At 31.8% G+C, this 15745-nt stretch overlaps 1 protein-coding gene across 2 annotated transcripts in view; it reads right to left on the reverse strand.

Annotated features, from left to right (window-relative positions):
- Tusc3 (tumor suppressor candidate 3) overlaps positions 1-15745 on the reverse strand; it is a 232246-nt gene that overhangs the window by 150309 nt on the left and 66192 nt on the right. For both annotated transcript variants that reach the window (XM_076852440.1, XM_076852439.1), the window contains exon 2: positions 8785-8954. In XM_076852440.1, the coding sequence (XP_076708555.1) occupies positions 8785-8954 (170 nt within the window). The remainder of the gene's footprint in view (positions 1-8784; positions 8955-15745) is intronic.

Below are 15745 nucleotides of genomic sequence, written 5' to 3' on the forward strand. Positions count from 1 at the left end.
GGGGAAAAAACAAATCATAATCACATTAAGAGAATTAAATTGGCACCAATTTCATGTCCATGCCAAATAAAAATACTTGGGATTATTATCAGCAAAGAACATTTAATTTCTTCAGAAGTTAAAGAAAAACTGCTTACTTCAGACTTGATCACCAAAAGGATGCCCAACCCCTGACTGTATTCTTTTAAATACTGAAAAAAAGAGTATACATTTCATTTGAATATTGTTCATGATCATTTATTTTAAAAACCCATAAATCAGTCCTAATCCAATAGGCTGCACTGGGAATGTCCAGGAAGCCATTGCACATCCTCTGCCTTTGGGGCCACACAAAACCAACAACCTCTTTAAACCACAGGTCTCTGTGACTAAAGATCTTCTGACTCAAGCTTATGATAACATAAGTTGTCTTGTCCCTACCAGTGCCCATTTGATTTCTGAATTTTCTATCCACCTGACATAAACCCCAAATAGAAATGCCTAATATCCCAATTTTGGGACAGGTCAACTCATTAAGTGTGAAGGATCAAACAGAATTTGCTTGTAGAAATGGCAAAGTTAAGAATACAATTGGCCAAGAGTGGTGGTACATGCCTGTAATCTCATCAAGTCGGGGCTGAGGCAGGAAGAAGGATTGAAATTCAAGGCTAGCCTCAGCAACATAGCAAGACCTTGTCTCAAAATAAAACAAAACAAAAAAAAAAGGGCTGTGACTCAGTGGTTAAGTGTTCCTCAGTTCAATCCTCAGTGCCAAAACAAAAAGAAAAAAAAAAATTACCGCTGACCTGGCCACAGAAGCCTTTCAGTTTTATATACAATAGCAGTAGCTATATCTTGGGGAAACCCCAACTCTGCCACTTAAAACAAAGCCCAGTGGGGCCTGGTTTATTAATGACTCTAATTTGAAATACACTAGCATTTGAAGAGCTACTAAGGCTGTTGAGATTTAGAAATACTTAACGCAATATCCAAAGTGATATAGCTATTCTGTATATTGGGCAGAACTCCAAACAGATCTCAGTCCTGACCAAGGCTGACTTTGAAAAACTATCCTACCTTATTATTAACAAATGCAAATGACCTATGCATATAATCTTCTGCCTCTCCTTGAAAACATCTCTGTTTCTGGAAAAACATTGCACCTGCCCAGTGATCACTAATGGATCACTAACAAAGATGCTCAGAGTAAGAACCAGTTATTTGATAAGACCAAGTGCTATGAAGCTGCTGATTGAACCTGCAATGCCCCGATTACCACCACTGCCAACTGGCTCCACTATCCTAACTTCAAACAGAAGTTACAATGCATCCTAGATGTATTTACTTTGTGAAGAAAGAGGCCATAATGGTAATATCATTGTACCTAACCACTTCTAGCAATTGCATGATACTGGGCCTTTGACGTTCTTCTGGGGATACCATTGTAGCCTGACCACAATGACAGTACCCCACCAGTAATGAGCATACCTAGCACATAACTTACTGTCTTTAAATAATGCTTCCTAACCAAGAGGAACCACAACTCCTTGAGAAAAGGTATTGATCACAGTTTCATTGTAAAGAAAGCATAAATTACTTAGATTTTCTTGTACAAAAATGTTATGATATAGGTGTTGATGCCCACTGGCCAAATTTAGGACAATTTGAACATAAGAAGAATAATCATAGTAATGGATTGGTGAACAAAGAAGAATCCTTGAATTGGGATACTCAAAAGAGAAGTTGAGTTACAAAAAGCTCTCCTTTACAGATGCATGGCAACTAATTAATAGAAGGAATGACAATTTAACAATCCCCATTTCACAAATATCAAATTCAAGCAAGAATTATTGATGGATGTTACAATCACTAATTTAAAAAAATCTACTAGGAAACAGGATATTCACATGATAACTAAGAACTGTCCCTCCCAGCCAACCTGCCTCTCCCAAATATTTATAACAATGATAAATACACTTAAACAACAAAGAGATCTGGTGACCATCACATAATTCAAGTGATCAATCTCAACAATGGTATCTGAACAATCTAAATTATATGCCTCCTGACATGAAAGAATATGAAATATACCAGTGACTCCCATAGTACTTTTTCCCAAAAATAAATACCTGAAACTAATGTTGAGAAAACAATCAGACAAATCTAGAGCTTGGAACACTTAATGTCTAAAAAAATATTTTTAAAGAAGCATTCAATGTCATTAAAGCAAAAACACATATTTTTAAATGCACAAAATGTTGAAGATTAAAAGAAACTAAAGAAGCACATCAACCAAAGGTAATAGATAAGCCTTCATAAGGTCCCAAATTGGAGGGAGGGTGCTATAAAAAATATTTTGGAGACAAATCTAAATTTTAAGTAGGAGTATACAACAAATTACATCACTGAATTAATGATAATTTGCTTAAAGATGTAACAGTATTATGATTGTGTAAGAATGGCTACAGTTCTTAAAAGGTATTACTAAAAGTTCTTTAGGGCAATATTCCATGACGTCTACAACTCATGGGTAACTTTGCTGATATTTGACATATGTATGAAGAGAACAAAATCAAAAAGTGGTAGAATGTTAATAATTGGTAAACGTTGATTGATAAAGAATAAAACAGGCATCTACTATATATTACTCTTTCAATTTTCTGCAGGTTTGAAATTACAGAGGTAGGTAGAAAGATTGAAGTTAAACTTTAAATTGAAAGAATTCAGAAAACAGAAAATAATTCAGGAATGCTAGAATATTAGGGAAGTTCCCTGAAAATAGCCAAAGAGGAGGGTACAATCTAAAAAAAGAAACACCTAAGAAGAACATTAAAACAAAACAAATTATATGCCTTTAATATAAAAAATAGAGATTCAGCAATAACCTTAGCTTCACTATATAAAGTATTATATAGTACATGTTTTACTGAAGCTTGAAACAATTCTCATGTATCAAACAGGGGGAAAAAGTGTGAATGACACAGGTATTTTCTAGTCTTTGAAAAAGAAGTGAAACAGCTTACTCAGGTAGCCAAGAAAATGAGAAAAAATGTAATGATCATTACTCCTTTTTCTAAGGATTAAGCTAGCAATAAGCAATGTTTCCACTTATAAAATAATGTACTTATATGTGCTTCAAGTAACAGAAAGGATAATTTTATCCATACATGATTTTTACCTTATCTGTTAATTTTAGAATCTAATACTATGAGAGATGTGACCTCACTGTAATGAAACCAAAGGTTAATGAGCTCTTTTCCACATGGTTTTGTTAGTTACATTCAATGTCTTAGTCCCATTTAAGAGATACTTCCTTGAACAAAAGCTTTCATGAATCTTAGGAGTTTAAAAAATGCGAGCAGATGGAGCCCTGATCGAAGACTAATAAGTGGAGAACAGAAGACCAAGGTATAAATTATGGTTCACAGATGATGATGAATATATATGTATGTAAGGAAAGTATTAATATCTAATAGCCTTAGAATCACAAATCCCAATACTGACAAGTGTAAGTTTGTGACTTCAGATAAATTACATAACCCCTCAATTTTAATGTTTTCATCTATAAAATGGATCTATCTTTTAGATTCACAAGTTACATGAGAGAGAGATTCTGTGTATGTTTCTGACTTAACGTAAGTCCCCCAAAAAGTTTACAAATAGAAAAAACTTTATTCAACTGGGTGGGGAGACGTTATCCAGTTAACATCTAATATGTCAATGTAATACATTATTCACAATTCTTTTAAAATATCTTTGTAATTTACTATTTTTTTCATTTATTTGGAGTCTTAAAATACAATAATTTCTAGAAATAATCACCAAAATTTTGATTTTGCATGTTCGTTTCTTGATTCTACAAACAGCTTTTGATTTTCCCTCATCTGAATATTTTCCTTAATTAATATTAATATTCTTAAAAGAGGCTATCTGTAAGAAACTCTGGAGGAGATGAGTTACTTAATGGGAAAATAATTTAAAAGATTTAGCAATTATTGGGAATATTCCCTACAGTATAATTTGATAAAGGTAGTTTGGAGTTAACACTTAAGGGAGGTGAGAATTGTACTGAGTAGTCATAATTAACAACTTTATTTAGCCAAGGAGTTTGATTTTAGCACTGAGAGAGGTGAGAATTGAATACTGAAATTTGTGAATAAACTGACTGTGTGAAGGAAGAGCAGAATGATTTGCTAAAAGAACTTAAACGGAAGGCAAGGCATTCACCAGCCTTTCAACACAGAAAAGCAACTGCAGAATCTTAAGTATAATTTGAGAACAGAAGCAAATTTCTCAAAGAAAAGAAAAAAGCAGAAAAGTCTCACAAAGGAAAGCATATTTTTTAAATTATAGCTATGAACTTTTCAAACACTCTATATAATTATAAAAGATTAGAACAGTATTATAGAAATAGTCCAAATTCCACTGACACAGAAGGACCCAGAAAAACTTAGTTCATGTGGTGGGAGGAAGATGGTTGTTGGGAAGATGGTTGTTTAATAATTAAAAATTACTAATGTTTAATTAATAATTCAGAAACATAATTTAAATAATTTTCTTGAAGAATTTTTCCTAAAGCTCCTTTTTAGTTTTTCATCTCAGATGTTACCTCAAGGTCTCTTTGAATCACTTTGCCCAGTGTCATATGGGTCCCACCTAGAACTCAAGACCATTGCTCAATAATGATTACTTAATATTCTCATTTATAATTTATATCACCCTATAAAATAAATTTATTAGCTTAATCTAACTTATTTCAAAGCCATACTCTAGATAGCTCAATTTTTTTCTTCTCCATTTCCAATATCATCATAGTAATTTCAACATACAATTTTACAATGTAGATATTACCAAAATTTCATAGTAACTCATGCTTCTCTATACCATCATCATACTTTAGCAATTTCTCATTTATTACATAAACCATTTATACCAACTTTCTAATTTTCAACCCTACTTTACTACTACAGAAAACCTCTTCACTATCCTGTTGAAAATCTAACTTAATTGCAACACAACTAGTTGCTCTATTTTTTCCAGCTTCCCTTTAACCCCAATACAACTTTGAAACTAGCATCACAATTTCAAATATATACTGATCATTTTCCTAGTTTACTTCACACCATAAAGCAAACGTAATGATCTCCAAGCAGAGTGGTTCTTGCTCCTAAATTGCTCAGTACAGAGAAAGAAAACAATTTACTTTTGCAGATTTGTCATTAAGAAGTTATGTATTCTAGTTTCAATAAAGATTTTCAATGCTACACTGAATCCCATTTCATAAGCCTTTCCATTCCCATCGCTTGTCAATGAAATAAAATAAATAAAAGCTATGAGTCATGAACCTGCTTCTTTCCCATTCCCATTCTCCATAATGGTACACATACTAGGTTTGTCAAGATTATACGTTTTAGAATAATAATTCCTTAGCCTACCCACATCATCAGAAAGCATGGGTATGGGGCCCATAAATCTGCTACATGTTTTTTATCTGCCTCTAAATCTTCACCTGTGCTTTCTTTGCTAATAACCCAGCTCTTTCCTTGATCCATTAATTAAATTTTTCTAATATCTTTTTCTCTTCTAATTTTAAAACATTTAACATTTAAATGTATATTACTATAAAGGCTACAGTAAATGGAAATAAAATAAATAAAGGTTTTATAAGCTAGCTATTATTAAAAAATTCAGGGTCTATATTGAAAAACAAATTTAGCAACAGAATAATCTAGTAAAATAATACCCAAAGCATGTACAATTTAACACTATGTAATGGACTATGTTTTCACAATACATACAATTATATGTCACTGTGAAATAAGTATTTGAATAATAAAATCTTTCTAGATTACAGTAACAAAAATATAATCAAATATTTCTTCATAATAGTACTAACAACAGGAAAAAATATATTTATTTTTTAAACCTTGGTTAAATTAATTTTTTCCACATTAACATATTTAATTTTGGAAGCAAATTAATGATTTTTCCAAAATACAAACACAGACACACAAACACCTTTTTTTAAATGGAAACTACACTGTTATAACAAAATACCTATTACAGTGGTATTTTTGTCTGAGTAGGAACCTTACAGCATCCCTAAGGCATATAAGCACTATCTATATGTGCTAGTCCAATTCTAACAACAGTGCTATATATCTATTTAGGCACTGTTCCTCAAATTTGATACTTAGTATCATCTGAAGTTCTGTTTTTCAAAATATTTTTACTCACTATCTTATCTACTGACTTCTAGTCATGCTATAATATACATTATTAGCTTGTTATAATGTCCTTCTTGAAAATTTCAGAACACTGAAATTTCCCTTCTGCAAGTTAGTTTGTGTAAAACTGACTATTTTCCATTACCAATTACTGATAACTTTAGTCTCCACTGGAGTTCAAAATGACTTAAAAGTCCAAAAATGATTTAAAGGTCTACAGTAAACATACAATGTAGAGAGTCATGGCATAACATGAAAACGAGTTTGTTCCTGAAGAAGAAAAATAAAAAATATGTTTGCTCCTAAAAAGAAAAAGTGTTCAGCCAAGAAGAAAGGCAACCTACACTGTTCTTAAACTTAATAAGAAGGAATATGTAGTTCAAAAGCTTTTTAAAAATATATATTTGGGCCAAAATGATTTCTCTGGAGGATTCTATCAAACAATCAAAGAAGAAATAACACTAATTTCACATAATATCTTCCAAAAAGTAAAGAGAAGGGAACATTCCTCAGTTCACCTTATGAGGTCAGAATTATCCTGATACCAAAACTAAATAACAACATAAAAAAGTGAAAATTACAGATCCATCTTTATTCTAACCTAAGATACAAAAGTCTTCAACAAAATACTAGCAAACAGAATCTAGCAATGCATAAAAGAATAATATTTCACAAACTTCTGTATAAAAAACTGGTTCTACATTTGAAAGTCAATCAACATAATCTACTACTCCAACAATGCTAATGAACAAAATTATATTTACTGACACCAAAAAGAATGATAAGAAAATAAAACATCAATTTTTGATAAAAATTCTCAGCAAAATACGTATAAAGAAGAAGTTACTTGATAAAGACCATTCAGAAAAAAATGTCTATAGCTAGTAACTTAATGTTAAAAGACTAAATGCTTCCTCCTAAAGATTGCATCAAAATTTAAAATAAAAAACTATAAGGCTTTTAGAAAAAAACATAGGAGAAAATATCTGGTACCTAGGACAAGGCAAAGACTTCTGCAATTTGATAACTAAAGCAAGAATATGATCTGATAAACTGAACTTCATCAAAATTAAAACCTACAAAAACAAAAACAAATAAAACCTTGTGCTGAAAATAAAAACAGGAGTAACAGCCTGGGAGAAAATATTTGAAAACCACATTTCTGACAAAGGAATAGTAACTAAATATATAAAGAACTCAGCAGACCAGGGGTAGGGGTAGGAATACAATTAGAAATAGACAAAACACATGAATAGATATTTCAACAAAGAGGATTCACAAATGACAAATAAGCACACAAAAACATGTTCAACAAGATTAATAAACATAGGAAAAGACTCAACACCATTAGCTATGAAGTGAATTTTCACAGTGGTTTTATTTTATAGTTTGCGTATTTTTTACCCAAAATGCTTAGGACATAGTATTCAAAGTTGCTTTGGTAGTGTACTGGGTTTCAGGTTTGGAAATATTTGCATGAATATATATTGAGATATATAGGGACAGGACTAAAGCCTAACTATGAAACTCATTTACATTTCATGTATACCTTATATACATAGTCTGAAGCCCAAAAGTGCAAAAAATCCGATGTCCTTCAACAGATGGATAGTTAAAGGAACTAAAGAATATTCACACCATTAACTACTACTGAATACTTAAAGGAACCAATGTTGATAAATGCCAAAATTTGGAGGGATTTTGAGATAATTATATAAGTAAAAAGTTAAACCCAAAAGGTCAAACAATATATGATTCCATTTTCATAACATTCTTGAAATAAAATTAAAGAAATGGAAAATGGATGATTGCTAGAGGTGAAATTCAAAGGAGAGAATGGAACAGGAGAAAGTGGGTTTGGCTATAAAGAGCAAGAAAGTTATTCTTATGATGTTATAAGTGTTCTATACTTGACTTATCAATGCCAATACCTGCTTGTGATGGTACACCACAGATTTATAAGAAGCTATCATTGGAGAAAACTAGAAAAGATATATAGAATATCTCTGTATTATTTCTTACTAGTACATGTGATCCTACAATTATCTCAAAATAAGTTTAACTGAAAAAGTATTTGTTGCATATATATCATATTTATACTTGCCCAAAATTTTCTTCAGTGTATACATACTGAAAAAGTATTTCATTAATTTCAGTTTATTTATTTCTACAGTCTAGGGAAAAAATGCTGATCACCAGAGATATCAAAAAGTAAATGGATTTCCCTCAGGGAAAAAAAAAAAAGAGTATTCTCTATAAAATTGTTAAAACAGAGTATATTTAAGGGAGCTACTTCATTGGCCACAGATATAATGAGGCAATCTACAAGACAACATGTAGGAATTAAAGATAACGTATCAATTTTAGTGACTGTTTACATAACTATGCAATAAATATTTTATATGCCCAGAATGAAGAAATATTAGCCTATCAAAGTCATTTTCTAGAATATACTAGAATGCACACTGCTACATTTCACAATGATGAACAACTCTTTAAATCTCTTATACATATTAATCATAAAATACAATTCTAAACCTGAGTTAGTAGTTTTAAGAATTTTAAATATGTAAATTACCTGCAAACAGAACACTGCCGCTGAGGCTGTAGAGCAGTGAACATAACAATCATAGAATAGTTTCGAGGTGGTGCCTTTATAAATTTTCGGAATTTGTCACCATTCATTCGGAAGATTGAACGCCTAGAACTCCATTCCATCAGCTGTTCTACTTTTTCAGCCAAAAGATTCTGTAATTAAACACAGGAATTTAAATTTACACAGGGTTACTTTTTTTTTTTTAAGAGAGGGGGGGGGAGAGAATTTTAATATTTATTTTTCAGTTTTTTTTTTTTTTTTTTTTGGCACACACAACATTGTTGTTTGTATGTGGTGCTGAGGATCGAACCCAGGCCGCACACATGCCAGGGGATCGTGCTACCGCTTGAGCCACATCCCCAGCCCAAGGGTTACAATTTTTCAGTTTAGAATATAAACAGATTACACTTTTATCATAAATTACTTTCTGTTCAGAGTTCTTCTCTTGGTGAATATATTAACTGACCAGATTGCATAAAATATTTCATTTTACTTTTCTTAATGACTTAAAAAGACTATTTTAAAAAGATACTAAAAGTAAAAGTAAAACAATTCAATTTCTGCTTCCATAAAGATACCATAGATATACATTTTCCTAATTCCCTACTAAACAGAGCTAAAAATTCTGTTAATTATGTATAAAACAAACATAAGAGATTGTGAAAGGTAGAGAGAAGGCAACTTGGCCTGAAGAATGTGGAGTTCCTTGGGTTCTTTTGGTCTCATATTTCCCAGACCAGATATTAGAGAAGTCAACAATACGAAAATGCGAATGGATACAGACCAAAACACACACACACACACACACACACACACACACAAAATCCTCTCATAAAGCTTACTCTGCTCTCTCTACCCAAAGACAAGGAAAAGAGCAGCCTAGGAAGATAAAAATAATAACTCCTGTACTCCAGCCAAAACACCACAAAAAATAAATTAATAACAATTGTGGTCTCTTCACCACCCTCACTAAGTCTAAAAGGGAAGCCTCCATTTGACTATAAATTTCTCTTCAAAACATTTGCATACAATTGCATAGGAAAAAATTCAATAAACACAAAGCTAAAACTGCACAAAAAAGAGTACTGATTATATATGGTCAAAAACAAGAAAAATTAATCTACTGTGATAAAAGTCAGAATAGTGAATAACATGGTCCTGGCAGAGAGGCTGGGAGTAATATAATTCTGTAGGTTGGAGTACTAATGACATCCTGTTCAGATGGGGTCAAAGGGAGGAGGTAGCACTCTAGCTTCTGTAGAGAAGGCTCTTGTCTTTTGATCATTCATTTTACCTGAAAAAGTCTAAGAAAGAATTCTACAGTATTGTATCTGTATAAGAAAAATTCCCTGCCCTTGCAAAACCATGCAAATACTAGTGATCAGGAGAAAGGCTTAAATTGCACTGTTTAAGCAAGCTCTACTACAGAATTCAGGAAAAATGCAATCTCTTTCTCTTCCCCTCTCGAGTAGAGAAGTGAGGGTGGTTCCCTCATGAATCATTTAGAAATTGGGCATGAATATAAGGAGAGAAAAGAGAAGACAGACATATTAGTGCTATGTACCCACCCAAGCAAAGGAAAAAGACAAATCAAAAGGAATGGAAGGGCAAAGAGGAGGAAAAATAATCTGGCCAAAGACAGAGTACTCAAATTAGTAATTTTGTAGAAATGGAACATTCAGATAAGCATACAATGGCATACTAACTGCATGAAAAAGAAAAATTATGGCTAATTACTAGGGTGATTATTAAGTTTTTTAAATGACATAGCTTTTTAAAGGCAAGAAGAGAAATTGATCCTAAAGTCAAAACAAACTAATTACTTAGATTTAGTTATATTTAACTGTCAAGAGTGTTAATTCTGCCTGTGAACATACTATATTTTCAAAGTACAATAATCCTCTTAATAATGTAAAATAAAGGTTATTTTAGAAGATATTGTTCTTTCTCATTAATATACCCCAAAATGAGAACTACATAAAAGAATTTTTACTAACTGTTTTTAGTTTTATATCTGAGGAAAAAAGCAAGGGTATTTTCCATATTAAGTATAATTTACAGAAAACAGGTATATATTTAATAGGATTTGCTATTAAAAATATAAGTATTATATATAAATATATCACTGTTCTTTACTATAACTCAGCAAGCCAATATCATTAGATAACTTCGTATTTTATGGGTTTTTTTTTTTTTTTTTTTGGTACCAGGGAGTAAACCCAGGAGCACTTAACTACTGAGCCACAACCCAGCCCAAACTTCATATTTTAAATATATAGGAATTGTGACCACTGATACAAAGACAGACTCTCCAGACTAGAAATTGAACAGGGTCATCCATTAATAGAGGGAGAGGGAACTGATGTTAAGAAATAATCTAGTTCCTAAACTATTTTAGTATAGTTTTCTCATTAAACATACTCACACACACACATCACTCTGAACTCCCATAATAATCTAACTTACTCACACCATTCCAAATTCCTACAATAATCTACACATACCACTCTGAATTCCTACAATAATATGTTTTAAAAAAACACATAATTTCACCAATATGTGTCTACAAAAACATAAAATAACTATACTGGCTCAAAGATTTTACTCACAAGTTATCAAAGAAGCCAACCATAATTTCATGGGGGCTAGAAGAAACAATATCCTGAATTAGAGCTATTTCTTATGACACAATAGTCAACATGAGCTTCCTGTTGTCAATTACATTCCAAGGGATGGTATGGAGCAGCCTGGGTGAAAGATGCAACAGTAATGATTTTACATCCTAGCAGAAGTACTTAATAATTAGGAACCCAAATCTTTTAAAAGGACTGCTAGTAAACATGCCAGACCACCTTGAAGGAAAAAATTATCTCCATTTTCCTGGGCAGAAAGCAAATCCACCCTCTAGCTAAGAAAGACATTATCTCCATCTATCAAGGCTTTGCAAAACAATAGTCCAACACAAAACATGTCAATGCTTGTACTCAAGAGAATCTTCAGAAACAGGAGAGATCCATGGAGAATTGTCTCCTAACAGTATTGAAGAGAATTTCTGTAGAACACATAATTTGAAAACATAACCTTAAAAAAAAAAAAACTAAGTCAAACACTAAGTATAGGTTGTTCTGCTATGTATGCTTAATAATAATATGGAAATATACACAAATTTTTTCAAAAACAACTAACCTTGAGTGGTAGAGGTAAGTAAATAATTTTGACTTTCATAATTGGCTTCTAAGACAACACTGTATTTGTTTAAGAAAAGATTGCAAGCACTGTGCTCTAACTTGAGGGTACATAATCATGTTTAATATCAAAAATCTGTGTAAAATGTAACTTTTACACAATTATGCCTTGAAAATAAAAGAATGTCTTGAAAAGAATTATGTCTTGAAAAGAAGTCCAATTATATTGTTTTCCTATTACAGATAATCTAGAATATATATTTTTTTAAAAAATGTCCATCTGGGCTGGGGATGTGGCTCAAGTGGTAACGTGCTCATCTGGCATTCGCAGGGCACTGGGTTCGATCCTTAGCACCACATAAAAATAAACATGTTGTGTCCACCGAAAACTGAAAAATAAATATTAAAAAAATTCTCTCCCTAAAAAAAGAAAAAGTCCATCATCATGCACTATCCAACAGATTCAATTTTAACATTTTTGAATACTCAGTGCTGCCAAAAAACATTATTAGTGTGAGATTCCAATGCTATCTGTAATGTATTAATATATTACAATGCCCCTTATTCATTCCCATTTTTTTTCTTTGTTGCGTACATACATGTATACACCTCAATCTTAATAAGTGAAAATGGTATCTCAATGTTTTAATTAGCAGTATTTTCTGGCAAAACTGAACATTTTCCAAATTTCTTCATGTAGTCTCCATTATCCCATGTCTTTTATCATTAATTAATTACAAATATAATTAAAATCAACTTGTTCAAGAGAAATGATAAAAATACATGAAAACCTTTCCAGATTAATCAGAAAGAAAACAATAACAGGATAAAATTTTTTCTCTTCTAAACCTTCTTCTCTTTGCTTATAGGTGAAACAAGGAAAAACACAGGGTAAAATACATGAGAAAACTCTGTGTGTGTGTGTGTGTGTGTAATGTTTCTACATATAAGCTATATTTATAAATATAAAAATATATATGGAAAATTATAACTACAATGAGATATCAATGTATACCTATCAGAATAGCCAGGAAAATAGTCAAAATAAATAAAGATTTAAAATACATATAATTATATAATTTGAATTATTTCTGTTTAAAAAGAAAAATTTCAGTTCATAAAAAAAATCTATGTTCTAGCACCACAATGAATATCAAATAATTGTACATTAGGAAGTAAAATCTCATTCCTAATCACTCTTATTATTCTCGTTGCCTATTCAAACAAGTTTTTCTCTTAATTTCACTATATATACCAGATGAGAATATCAGAGAAATCCACACAAAAATTTCCTGTGAATTTTAAGTATCTTCCAAAACATAGCATCTCAGGAAATTAAGTATTCTGTCTCATGAACTTGGTGGTATAACCATGACTATGCAATTGTTCAAACTCATAGAAATATACAAGACGAAAATAAATTTTATTGTACATAGGATCTTTTTTAAAAAAGATTAACCAGAACTGGAGTGGGGTTTACCAAGATGAAATATAAGCCTTCACAAATGATTCTGACTGTATTGTACAGAGGCTGATATTGTAGCTCAGTGGCAGAGCACTTGCCTAGCCATGTGAAGCTCTATCCTCAGCACCACTTAAAAAAAAATAAATAAAATAAAGGTATTGTGTCAATCCACAACTAAAAAAAAAAAACTAATTAATTAATTAAAAGAACTGTACACAAAAACATACTTAAAGCTATTTTGTTCCTTTCAGGGGTTTGGTTTTTCACATCTGTCATTCCATGGTTACAGAGTTGAACAAATAAGTAAATGCCAGATAAGGAGTGCCAGATTTATCACTATCAGAAAAGAATTTACAAATAAAGAAGGTGAAGATAAATCCTGCATTTTGGATAGGTGTTGGAAGAATCTCTATCAATTGTGGCTTTTAAAATAGAAATATGAATATCTATATTTTACAAATAGATACAGACATAAGTATCAACTTGCGTGGGTAAACAACAAATTTGTATACATCTATTTCCTAGCTCATTTTGTTGACAGAGCTGAGGAACACTGGCACACCGATAGCACACCTAATATTAAGACCTTGGTTTCTAAACACCATTCTTCATTAAAAGGAACCAAGTGGATTAGACAAAATGGAATAAAGGGAATGGAGGGGGAAAGGAATAGGAAAGCCAGTGGAATGAATTTGACATAAGTTTCATATATATATGAGTGCACCACAATAAATCTCCACATCATGTACAACTACAAGACTGGGATCCTAATTAGAATGAAAGATGTACTCCATGTTTGTATAAATCTATCAAGATATACTCTACTGTCATATATAACTAAAAAGAGCAAATTTTTTTAAAGGAACTTGGGTTTTCTCTGAAGACATGGTTGATTAAAAGGCTGAAGCAGAGAAAATTGACAGAAGATTAGAATTTATGGTAGTTTCTTATGTAACAGAAACTAAATAAGTGTTCAAAAAAGGCAAGTCAAAGGGCCTAAAAACCAGTATTAAAAAATCCCATTAAGGTAATCTTCCTCCCTTGGTCTCCCTCTCAACCCCATTTTGAGTCACCCCACTTATATCAGAGAAGACATTCAGCATTTGTTTTGGGGGATTGGCTAACTTCACTTAGCATAATCTTCTCTAAAGCTATCCATTTCCTTGAAAATGCCATGATCTTATTCCTTTTTATTGCTGAGTAATATTCCATTGTGTATAAATGACACTTTTTTTTTATCCATTCATCCACTGAAGGACATCTAGGTTGGCTCCAGAGTTTAGCTATTGTGAATTGTGCAGCTATAAACATTGATGTGGCTGTGTTCCTATAGTATGCTGTTTTTAGGTCCTTGGGTATAGTCCAAGAAGAGGAATAAGGTGTATTAAGAATTATAATGCAATAATAATAATAATAATAGAACTCACGTATAATGGCATAATTTGGAGTGAACATACTTTATATACAGAGTTACGAAAAAATGGTGTTGTGAATGAATAATTATGATTGTAATGCATTCCACTATTGTCATGTATGTAAGAAATAAATAAATAAACAAACAAATAAAGAAAAAGAAAGTCCTCCGTCAGGGGGGAAAAAATCCCAATAACTAAAGCTGGAAAATTTTGAGAACAAGAGAAATGACAAATAGCATTAAATTCTAAACCATAGAATAAAATAAGTATCCACAAGTCTAACCTACATTGATAAATAACTACATGAATACAAAATTGGGAGAAAGGGATAACTCTTACAGAAGAATTACAAACAGTCAAAGTAGAAGCAACAAAGAAAGCAGAAAATCATCATAACTCCACAATAATACCTACCAAAAGATTTTAAGTTTAGGTAAAATTTTGAGGAGAAAATGAATACTTACATAGTTCCCAACTATCTTCCCCAAGACGTTCATTAATAATGAAGTTTTAAGTAGTACTCTAATGGTGGAGAAACCCAGTAAACACTACCTTATCCAAATAATCAGTCTTAACAATACCAGTAGTAAGACCTATCAACCTCATGCACTCTCCACATGATCTACTAGTAAGAACAGATTACCTGGGTAGAGTGTTTTCCCAAAATGAATAACTTCAATCTAATCACAAGAAAATATTAAAGAAACCCAAATGCAGTGACATTATATAAAATAACTGACCAATCTTCTTTGAAGGAGCCAAATTCCTGGAAAAGGAGAAAGTAAAGACTGAGGAACTGTCATAGATTAGAGAAGACTAAGATTCCATGGCAACTATTGCAATGTGGTACCCTCGCTTGGGTTCTGGAACAGGAGAAT

Source organism: Callospermophilus lateralis, chromosome 4, assembly GCF_048772815.1.
Source record: "Callospermophilus lateralis isolate mCalLat2 chromosome 4, mCalLat2.hap1, whole genome shotgun sequence".
Taxonomy (NCBI): domain Eukaryota; kingdom Metazoa; phylum Chordata; class Mammalia; order Rodentia; family Sciuridae; genus Callospermophilus; species Callospermophilus lateralis.